Source organism: Gaeumannomyces tritici, assembly GCF_000145635.1.
Source record: "Gaeumannomyces tritici R3-111a-1 unplaced genomic scaffold supercont2.3, whole genome shotgun sequence".
Classification (NCBI taxonomy): Eukaryota; Fungi; Ascomycota; class Sordariomycetes; order Magnaporthales; family Magnaporthaceae; genus Gaeumannomyces; species Gaeumannomyces tritici.
Window position 1 is genome coordinate 3,997,453 of NW_008804547.1, and position 11,119 is coordinate 4,008,571.

The 11,119-nt window shown below is 60.1% G+C and overlaps 2 protein-coding genes across 2 annotated transcripts; one reads left to right on the plus strand and one right to left on the minus strand.

The window, feature by feature from the left end:
* Positions 1-29: 29 nt before the first annotated feature.
* Positions 30-9,458, minus strand: GGTG_06444 (hypothetical protein). The gene has a single exon (XM_009224261.1). It carries the CDS (start codon positions 9,134-9,136, stop codon positions 386-388), a length of 8,751 nt encoding a protein of 2,916 aa, XP_009222525.1. The 5' UTR covers positions 9,137-9,458; the 3' UTR covers positions 30-385.
* Positions 9,444-10,408, plus strand: GGTG_06445 (hypothetical protein; the record flags this gene model as incomplete). Its single annotated transcript, XM_009224262.1, has 3 exons — positions 9,444-9,512; positions 9,691-10,116; positions 10,313-10,408. The coding sequence occupies 3 exons, from the start codon at positions 9,444-9,446 to the stop codon at positions 10,406-10,408; spliced, it is 591 nt and encodes a 196-aa protein (XP_009222526.1).
* Positions 10,409-11,119: the final 711 nt, after the last annotated feature.

Sequence of the window (11,119 nt, forward strand, 5' to 3'; positions counted from 1 at the left end):
CACACGACACTAGACGTAGACAGACAACGCCGTAATCAAACATGAATTTGAGTGGCTGCTATCTAGAGTATAATAATAAAAAATGGCACGCTATCCTGATGTTAGGTTTTGCCAAGGTAGATCAAGCTGCAATATCCCGCGCAAACGCCACGCAAATAAACAAAAAAGTTCATGTGGATACGACAAAGCTGAGTACAAAAGAACCATGTCCGGAGATGAGATGTTGGAGATATCTCAAAATCTCCAAATGAAAAAAGCGAAAAAAGATACAAATATGAATGATATCGATCCAAGCAACCCTGTGGGGGAAAAAAAGAAAAAGAAAAGGGAAACTATCGAAAGTGTAGTAATATAAAGACACCACCTATGCTTTACGTGGTGAATTCTAGCTCCGGCTGAAGCTGCGGAAGTGCCGTGGAGCCCGAGCGGCGGGCGGCGTGACGATCGACGAGTCGGCGCGCCTGTGCGCCCGGTCAAAGTAGCGGGCGCTGTGCGTCGGCGGAGTCACGGGGGAGACCACGTCGTCGGGCGCCTCGTCAGCGGGGATGGGCGGCAGCGGCGGCCTCACCAGCGATATGTTGAGGTCCGCCGGCCGGTTCTGCCTGTAGCGCTGGTGCCTCTGCGTGTGGGAGTGGTACGCGTTCTGCTTCATAGCCGGCGTGGGCGGCGAGATGGGCGCTGGCGTCATGGCCGAGGCGACGAGCTTGCTGCCGGGCGTGGGAGGAGAGACGGGCGCGAGGGCGCTGACGGCGCTGACGGCGCTGTCCTTGCGCAGTCCGCCCCTGTACGGGGACCCGCCATAGTTCACTGGGGCCATGCCCGGGAAGACTGTATGCTGCTCGAGGTCTTCGTGGACGCTGCTGCTGACAGCGCTGCTCCCGTCCGTCAGGCTCTCCATGCCGCTGCCGCCGCCCGAGCTGTCGCCCGAGCTGCCGCCCGAGCTGCCGCCGCGGCGCATTTCGGCCGACCCCTTGCGCGGTACCTGCGGTCGCACCTGCGCTTCGCCCGAGATCTCGTGTAGCGCCCGCTCCAGTTGCCGCTCGAGTTCGTCGTCGTCGCGGATCGGCCCCGTGAACGATGCCCCCAGAGGTGTGGGTGCCCCGGGCGTAGTCGCTGGCAGGCCAGGCGTAAGCATCGAGGATACATGGACAGCCTGTGGTGTTGGCAGACCTGCTGAGCGGGGTGGCGGAGTACGGGCATTGTCTGCGGCGGTGCGGGAATCGACGACCAGGTACGTCGTCTGAGGGACCGGCGCATGCTGATCGTGACCCTTGATCTTGCTCGCAATCTTGGACACAAGCGAAGATGACGAAGGCACGTTGCGTCTGTGCCCGGGGCTGCTGCCGCCGCCGTGCCCGGCCATCCTTCTCGCGATGAGGTTGAACTGCTTCGCCATGGTTGGGTTGTCCAGGATCTCGTCCATCGACAGGGAAAACTCCCCCGGTCCCCCAATCCCAGGCAGGCCGAGCTTGGGAACCTCTCGGGTCAGAGCCGAGGCCAGCTGCGATGCGGGGATCAGTGAGCCCCACAGGTCGTAGAATGCCGCGTGGTCCCTGTGCTCCTCGGGCACGTTGAGCGTCGCGGGGTTGAGCGACGACAAGGTCCAAGCCTTTTCTATGGTCTTGCGGATCGCCGCGGCGTGGTTAGGAGCAACGTCGTTATTGGGAGTGGGGTGCAGCTCGCTGGCAATCATGCTCGGCGTCGACGGTGCCTGCGGCAGTGGGATGTGCGCCTGCAGCCTCTGGAAGGCCGACGACGACGGCACGACAGGAGCCGTGATGGAGGCAGAGGTGAAGGTGGCCACGTTGTCCACGAGCATCCGGAGCGTCTCCTCGGCAAAGCTGACAGGAATGCGGCTCTCGCAGAATGTAATGCACATCTCGACGTTGTTCGTCTGGCTGCCCGAGCCTGGCCCGCCACCGCCGCGCGCGAGCGAGTGCACGTACATGTCGGGCACGTCCTGTGCGCGGCTCTCGATGATGGTGAACCTGCACGAGGGACCGGCGCCGCCCTTGCCGAGGTTGAAGATCTTGGCCTCGGACGGCACCACCGTCGTCTCCTCGTACCGGTGATGCACAACAGTGCTGAACCTGGTCCAGTAGGGCCACGTTGTGCACGACTGCACCAGGTCGAGGAAGCCATAGTTCTCAAACTGGATGCCGGCCACGCGCTGCGCCTGCACAGCCTTGAGCAAGTCCAGCGGCGCGACCTGTTGGTCGGGGAACTTGACCCGCACCGGAATCGCGTTGGCCGTCGGGCCGAGGACGCCCGCGACAGACTGGCCCCCGGATAGTCGGACCTGGCGGCCATCGACCACCTCGCCGAAAACGACATCGCCAGAGCCCGACAGCGCCGCCAGCGTCATGGCCCAGGCCGACTTGACGACCGTCTCGAACGAGATGTCGAGGTGCGCGAGCGAGCCCACCGCGACGCGCTGCTTGATGGTCTTGCTGTGGTTGGTCAGCTGGTAGGGCCGCGCGTGCTGCACCACCTTGGTCATGGACGCTCCCTCGAGCAGCGACCGCCAGTAGTCGTGAGCGCCCTTCGAGTTGGCCACCTGCGCCGACCGCACAAACTCGACATACGAGGGCCGCCGCGGTGGGTTCTGCGCGCCGTCGTACAGCTTCTTGAGGTCCTTGACCAGCAGCGCCACCGACAGGTCGTCATACTGGGCCCTGGACAGCCGCAGCAGGAGCGTCGACTGCTTGCCGCCATCGAGGAGGATGAACTTGGTCATGGGCGATGCAAAGGCAAGCGGGGCCGCCTGGTCTTTCTTAATCACCTTTTCGGCAAACGCGGCCAGGCGCCAGCTCGGGCAGAGGTAACGCTTAAAGTCGGCGCCAGCACTGGATTTGAACACAATCTGGTACATGCGACGCTTGTGAGGCACAAAGGCGGTGCGGAGGACCGGATGGATCGTCACCAGCGTTTGGCATGCATCCTCGAGCTTCTTGCAGTCGATGGTGCCTGAGAAGGAAAAGACAAAGTAGTTGATGTTGGCACGTCCGCGCAGCATACCCGACTCGATGAAACGGGACTGCATTGACGAGGCCTCAGCGACCTCCCTGACCGTGGCCCTTTCGACCCCGATCTTGGTGGCCAGGACGGACTCGAGATCGTCACCGTTGCTGCCTCTCCTAGGCTGTTGAGACGTATCGACAGCAGCAGGTACCGCGGCGATGCTGTTCCTTGACCGCCGTCGCTGCAGCATCTGCTGCTGCTGTTGCTGCTGAACCAGCACAACGTGGGGGTATGCAGCCTCTGACGCTGGAGCTGAAGCAACAGACGACACGGAGGCCTGGGGCGGCGTGTGCGAGGGCGCATGAGCCTGTGCATGGGCCTGCTGTGTGTCATCGGCAAACTTGACAGTCTTGCAGAGCTCAGAGAGAGTGATGTTGCGGAGCACATCTGCGATGGAGATGATGATGCCTTCTTGGCGACAGCAGACGAGCAACTTGGTGGCGAGAATGTCGTCGCCACCAGCTTTGATGAAGCCGTCTGCGCCGCTTATAACTGTCTCGTCCTCAATGTTGAGCACATGGGCCCAGATCTGACGCATCCGCTCTTCCATCTGGCCCAGCGGGGCCGGCTGCATGCAGTACCGTTGCACTTCGCCCGGGTTCGGCACCGTTGAAAGGGCGACCAGTTGGTCCCGGGAGAGGCCATAGATGATCTTCTGCAGCTTGCGGCGGTTGACCTTGAGCGAGGCCGTCACCGGCAGGTGCTTGACGGGGATATAGATCTGCGGGACCATATAGGATGGCACCGCATTGCGCAGGCCTATCTCTACAAGCCGTCGTGCCGCAAAGAGGCGCTCGCGGGTTGTTCGCGACAGCTGGCGCAGATCCTCAGGCCCATCAAACATCTCGCCAAGCTCAATGAAGGCAGTCAGCACAGGCTCGACCTGGACCCCCTTGAAGGCAATCGCCTCGGTGATAACGTCAACTCCAAGGTCGAGACTGCGGCGAATGTGCTGCTCCAGCTCCGAAATGATGATGGTGTGTCCGCCAATCTCGAGGTCCTCCTTCTTGCTCGAGATGATCTGAATGAAGCCTCCCTCGGTGTAGCGGACGCGGTGGCCCGTCTTGAAGTACCGAGTCTTCTTGTTTGAACCACCCGTCGAGAAGTCGGCAGAGTTCCAGTGTGCCTGGTCAACCTGGCCGTTGCGAAAGTCATAGCCCAGGGTCGGGCCCTCGATGACAAGCTCGCCAACGGCACCAATGGGCATCAGCCTTCGGTGGTCGTCGGGGTTGACAATCCAGAAGTTGCCCACAAGCGGGCCGCCGATGCGGTTGAGCTGGTGAGGGCCAAAGACTTCGAGAAACGAAATTCCCAGGGGGCAGATGTCGGGCGCACCATAGGCAAAAAGCACCTTCTTCTTGCCAACCCACGGCGCGTACGAGTCCTCGTCCAGGGACCGAGTGCGGAAGCAGATGGTCTTGAGGGTCGGTAGGATGTCGACGTTTAGCTTGCGCGAGAGCAGGGGCGTCATGTAGGACCAGTTGACCTCCATGCGCTGCACCGCGCCCGTGAAGTCGAGGACGCGCTCAGAGTCGGTAGGGATGCAGACGCACCCGCCGTGGATGAGGGTCGCAAAGATCTCAGATAGCGCAATATCCACGTTGTACGACGACAGCTGCATGACCCTGCTTGACGCCGAGATCATGGCCGAAGGGCCTTGCGTCAGCAGCGCCATCGACATGGAGGCGTGCGAGAAGGCGATACCCTTGACCTGCCGAGACGACGCTGGCACGAAGAAGACGCAGGCGATGTCCTCCTCGGATGTGTGCGTCACTGTGGACCGCATCGGCTGGAGCTGGAGCTCTCTCAAGAGCTCGGGGTTCAAGACAATGACTTTCTCAAAGAGATTGCCCAGAACTGCCGACGCGTTCTGGCACTGGATAGCCACATGTGACGAGTTGAGCTGCTCGAAGATGGGCTGGATGAAGCCCATGTCGGACGCATCGATGGGAACGAACGCAGCGCCCGTCCTGAGCACCGCCAGCATGGCAACCGGAGACCAGAAGCTCTTCTCGAGGACAAGAGGGACCGTGTCTCGGTGCCCGACACCGGCGTCCATCAGGCGCTGCGCCAGACGGGAGGCGAGATCGTCGAGCTGATGGTAGGTGAGCTCGCCATCCCACGCGCGGATTGCGATCGCCTGGGGGCTTTCGCGGGCGTTCCTCTCCACAAGCTCGTGCACCACTGCGGAACGCGGCTGAGGGGTGTCCCTCTCGTTGGCCCAAGCCACAACCTGGGCGTAGTCGTGATCGGTGAAGAGGTCGACGCCCTCTATGGAGCCACTGGGCATCTCCAAGATGGAATTGAGGGCCTTCTTCAGGGTGTTGGACACATTCCTCGCTTCACGCTCCGAAAGTAGCGAGTTGCTGGCAATGTCGACCACGAGACTGCCGTTCATGAAGCGGGCGTTGACGGCCAGGTCGAAGCTGGAGGTCTCGCGGTGCGACACCCCGTGGAGCCCAAAGTTGGTCTGAGTCGCGGCGCGGCTGTCCAGCCCGGCCGGCTCGTAGGTGAGCGAGACGCATGAGTTGAAGAAGCGCTCGGGGCCGCGAACTCCAAGGATGTGGTGAAGCTCTGGGATAGAGACGTATTGGTGGCGGAGGCTAGCGACGTACTCGGACTCTACAGTCTTGAGCATTGATGACAGTGACTTGAACGGCGACAGCGTCAAGTTGCACACGATGGTATTGCCGAAGCAGCCAACTACGTTGCGCATGCTGGACCCGCCTGATACAGCCTCGCGCCCAGTGGCGCGGTAGCCGAAGCAGACCTTGTCGTTGCCAACAAACGCCCGGAGCACGAGGCCCCAGGCAAGGCGCAAGACAGCATCCCCGGTGACCTGGTTCGCACGGGAAAAGTCCATAAACGTCTTGGCGTCAATTTCAAGGTCGAAGTGCGAGTTCTCGTAGAAGCGCTGCTCGTTTGTGATGAGGACGAGACGCGGGAAAGTACACGGCTCGACGTCCTTGAGTCGTTGCATCCAGAAATCGAGGCTCTGGCTAGTGCGTGCCGTCTCGAGGAACTTGAGGTACTCGGGGTAAGTCAGGCTCGTGGCATCCTGTAGCGGCGTGTTTAGAGCGTAGGCGCGGCGGACGTCAACGAAGATGGTATTCATACTCTGGGCGTCACAGAGAGCCCCATTGATATCGAGCTTGACCAGCGTTTTAGTTGGTGCTTTGCAAACAGCGAACCTATGCTGCGGCCGGGAGGTCCCGGCCGGGACCATGGGCAGGTTGTTGAGAGCCTCGATGGGATCCTCGCCGGCGTGGACGTCGATAAACAGCATGTGTGGTGAGCACCTTTGGAGGACGACCTGGTCGTAAACGCCCGTCTCGGATACACTCTCGATAAAGACGGTGCGGAGCGCCGCATGCTTCATTGTGACATTCTGCCACGCAGCGCACAGTCGGGAAATATCGACGGACTCGCCCACTGCCGAAGTGAGCTCATAGATGCCGTGAAGCTGCGACGACTCGGGGACGCTCTCCTGCCTGATGAGAATGGCCTGCTGGACAGCCGTGACGGGATAGACGGCCTCGATGTCGCGCACGCTACTCAGACCGAGAGTGGCCAAGCGGTCCTTGTTCAACTTTTCCAGTCCGGCATATGTCACATCAAGCTGCGGCACGTCTGCCAAGGTGAGCTCCGGGGCGTGGTAACGCAGCCGGCCGATGGCCTCAAGCAGAAGGTGCTCAAAGTTCTCGACCCACTGGGAAATGAGCTCCTGGTGCTGCGACCGACGGTTATACAGCAGTTTGACCTTGGCCGAGCCCCGCGAGATGACAGTGTTGACCTCAAACAGAGCTATACGGCCAACTCTAGGGCCAATGTCAGAAGTCTTGGACGCCAGCGTCCTGCCCGGGATTTTCAGCTGCTCCAGAACGCCGTTCTCCCGCTCAAGCTGCTGCATGGATCCCGCGTGGCTGAAAATCAGCTCTATGGGCCAGTCCTCGGTGAACAGGTCAGGGCCGCTGCGGTTGAGAAACTTGGAGGCGAAGTATTGCGCTCCCCGCCTCGGCATCGCGCGTCGCAGGTCCTTGAGCCGCCGCACAACATCCAGGAAATCGTTCCTTCCAGGCTCTAATACCGAGCCAATCGGGCTCAGGCTGGTGAACCAGCCTACCGTGTCAGTTATGTCAACGGTCGGGTCGGCGACATCGCGGCCGTGCTCCTGGTTCCAAATGACGGGAACCGGCCGGTCGTGGAAGGTCTGGGAGAAGGAGAGGAGAAGGGCGGCCAGATAGATGTCGACGGAGTCGGTTCGGAAAACCTTGTTGCAGGTCGTCTGCAGTATCGTTGTCAGCTCTGGGCTCAGGCAGAAGCTGACTTCGCGGGAATCGGCGTAGGTGTTTGGGGCGTCCTGCAGGCCCCAGTAGGTGTAGTTTCCCGCGGGGGTGCCGGTTGGGATTGGGCTGCTGATGTCCGCCTGCTCGATCTCGCGCTTCTGGAGCTGGTTCCATTGCTGGAAGGGTAGCGACCGTTGGGATAGCAGGCTGCCGTTCACAAGGAGTTCGTCCAGGTCCTGGATGATGACTCTCCACGAGAGCAGGTCGACGACCAAATGGTGTGCCACCATGTAGATCATCTGATGGCCGTCGTTGGTCTGGACGTGATCCACGGCAAACACGGGCCCCTGCTCGATATCTACCAGGGTCTGGCTCTCTTCGATGATGGCCTGGAGCTCCTTGTCGGTGCTAACTGTATGGAAGCGCAGACTATAGGAGCCGGCACCTGTAGGGACAACGCGCTGGGTCCATGCGCCCGTCGAGGCCTTTGAAAATCGGGATCGGAGCATCGCGTGGTGTCCTACCACGGCATCTACCGCGGCCGAAACGTCGTCGAGAGCAAAATTCCTGCTTGTCCTGAGGAGGACGCTCTGGTTGAAGCGGTAGCTGCCATCGCGCACCGAACGATTGGTTGAGTCGCCGCCCATTGCCGTCAGGAAGTAGAGGTTCTGCATCGGTGAGAGCTCGACTCCGCTGTTGAGAGGCGAGCCGTCCCAGCGCGGAGAGGGTTCGGCACGCGTCGAGGCGATCCTCGCAAGCTGCGCCAGCGTGTGGTTCTGCATAACCTCGGACGAGTTGAGAAAGATGGAATCGGCCTTGGCTATTGCCACGACCTGTGTGGCGCTGATGTCATTGCCGCCGAGTTGCGCAAAGGAGAAGTTCATCCCAATGTTCTCAACAGGCATCTGAAGCGCCCTGCCAACGGCGCCCCGCAACGCCTTCTCGATATCAGTCAAAGGCTCCTTCACGGCCTCCTCCACATCCATGCTCATGATCAGTTGCTCCGTCCCGGCGTTGACATTCTGGATCCAGGTCCGCAGCCTTCTCTTGTTCACCTCGCCAGTCTCAGCTGTGGGCACCCTCCTGAGCACGATCCAAACTTCGGGGATCTCGCATCCCCTGGCAGTTTCCTGAAGGCTGCGTCTGATTGCGGCGACCTTGGTTCCGGCGAGGAACATGTGGGATTGCGGAATGACCTCGACGTCCGACGTGGGGCTCCCCGAGATCTCGATGCCGTGCAGCTCAAGGAACGCAACACCCTTCCCGTCGAAAGGCCCCGCCCGTGGCTTTATGATGACGGACCGCTCGACGGCGGCATTGTCGTCTATCAACTTGTCGACATCTACCTCGACTGCGGGGGGCGAGAGCACGGCGCTCAATGTGCTGGAGTTGCGCGAGTGCAGCGTCGAGGCATCGCTGGCGTAGGAAAATCGGCTCGGTTTGCGGGGTCGGAGCTGTAACGGGTTATGGGAATCCGAAGCGTCGGCCGGTGTTATTGTATCGTCACGCCTGCACGGTTTTATGCACGTCTCGAGCTCGGCGATGGTAACGCAGCTCAGGATGTCTTTCGTCCTAACGTCCAGGCCGAGACTCCTGCATTTCCTCCTGAGAAGGGTCGCTGTGCGCTGGTCGCCGCCCAGGTCTTGAAAAGAGTCCATCGCCTGTATCGAGCCGGCATCGAGCTGTAGGACATGGGCGATGGCCCACATTAGCTTGGAGCCTAGCGGCTCTTCTCTTATAATGTCGGACGCGTCCCAAGAATTTGTCGTCGTATCGATGTGGGGAAGTTGGTGCTTTGGTGAAGCCAGCGGCTGCATTGAGTAGTCCATTGTGATGTGTGTTCCCCCCGAGAATGCGGGGAGCCGAATAGGAGGGTATCGTACGGTGAGGAAGAAAGAACAAGACAGACAAGGGAAAATAATCAAGGACGAGAGCAGGCACTTCTCACAGCCCTCTAGCGAGAGAAAACGCCATGGGTATCAATAACGAAGAAGATGGAAAATAACAAAAAGGGAAGAAATGTTTCCAACTAGGAAGGTCCTTGGATTGGCGAAACGGCCGAAAAGGGAGAGAAGGAAACCAAGAGAGAGAAACCATGTGGTGGACCAGCAGCGGGATCAAAAGGCATCATGTACGATGTGCGCCGCCCCGGGACGTGTCATCCGGGAGCTGGGGGTCAGGCAACGGCGACGCCAGGATGTTGGAGTGAGATCCACTGTCGGACGCCGGCTGGGGTTAGGCCGCGGGATTCCTGGGATCCTGGACAGAGTAACACTTGAGAGGAGGGGGGGGCCCCGTAAGCTTCCTCAGATATAGCCGGCCCCTCGCCACGCGGCAGTCAGTGAGCGCAGCGGCAAGCAGAGCCAAGGTCGGCTGAGCTCAGCCTCTCGAGCCAACTCAAAAAGACGACCAATGGTCGGGGGCGAAGCCAGACGCGCGGGGAGGATTTAGGGTCGGCAGCGCTGATGCTGCTGCTGCTGCTGCGCTGGCAGCGAGCGAGCTAGAGCTGGGGACGCCGACGGGCAGTGGGGGGAAGATGCGACGAGAGGGTCAGCTGCGCATGAAGCCGACGGCGGCGCCGCAAAAGTTGGAATGGCATTGCCTGGGACCAACCCAGCCCGGACAGCAACCAGGACAGCAAGGGCCAGCGATCAGACGGAGTCGTTCGCAAGATGCCAAACACAGAGGAGACAGGGAGTGCACGCGTCACGAGTCAATCGAGGGCGAAGAGCAGCCCGAGTCCCCATCGGTTCGCTTCAGGGCAGCGGGGCTGAGCCAGGGCGCGGAAGGAGAGAGCGGGCCTCACCCCGTGCGGTGTTGCCATCTGTCGAAAAAAAAGAACAGGGCTAGCCCGATCGGGAGAGACTTGGCATTTTCGGAGAATAAACGGCCAATCAATGCCGGCGCGCAATGTTGGCAGGACCCTGCTGTGGCGGTTAAGCTTGCTTGCCTGAGTGACAGGTTCCTGCACGGTGCATCTTGGCGAGAGTGCCAGTCTGGAATAGAGTGGTGTTGTGGAAGGCGAGGTGCAAGCAACCCAGCACAACGTTCGAGTCATTAATGGATGCCCGGAAGAAGAAAATACGTTGGTCATCTTGTGAATACCACACCGCGTATCAAAAAGACGGAGGTAGGTTGGCTTGTCGCTGAGATGGAATTAGAACCCAACTGTCAGTGCAACTGTGCAAGTCAATCTGGCATGTGAGCATCAACTGTGACTAGCAAATGCAGCTTTATGCTACGTTTCCTCGAGAAAATTGCACGATATCGCCGTCGACCTACGGCGTGTATTATGCGTGGCTTTGAAAGCCAAAGACAGCATGACAATCAAAGCTGGAAATCTGCATTTACCAAGCGAACCCAAAGCACCTGATCGCTGCTGCATACCGGTACACTACGGCACAGTGAGATGGTGGGGTCGGCCGTACTGGCCAGTAGCCTAACTGCCATCCACAAGCCTCCACTATGTGGCGTAGCAAGAGTAAGCCTCCAGGCCTTGCTATCACCAGCAGTAAGCGGTGGCCAGACCCCTCCCGAGAGCTGTTTGGTTCAATCGTCGCACGCCAGCTCTCTGTGCCGTCGTCTCAAGAGGTGCGGGTAGAGCCATACCTATGTTCCTGGCCCAGCGACGGGTTACGACCTCGCTTAATGCTCGCTAGTCCCGCATTCCCCCGGCATATCGCCTCTTATTAGAAGCCCGATCCCGCCGGGCGCGATGTCTGCCTATGCCGTAACCCCGTGCCTGATTCTGCATAAAGAAGCCGGCCCTTCCTGCCATATGCACTATGGAATCTCTTCGTATAAACGGTCGC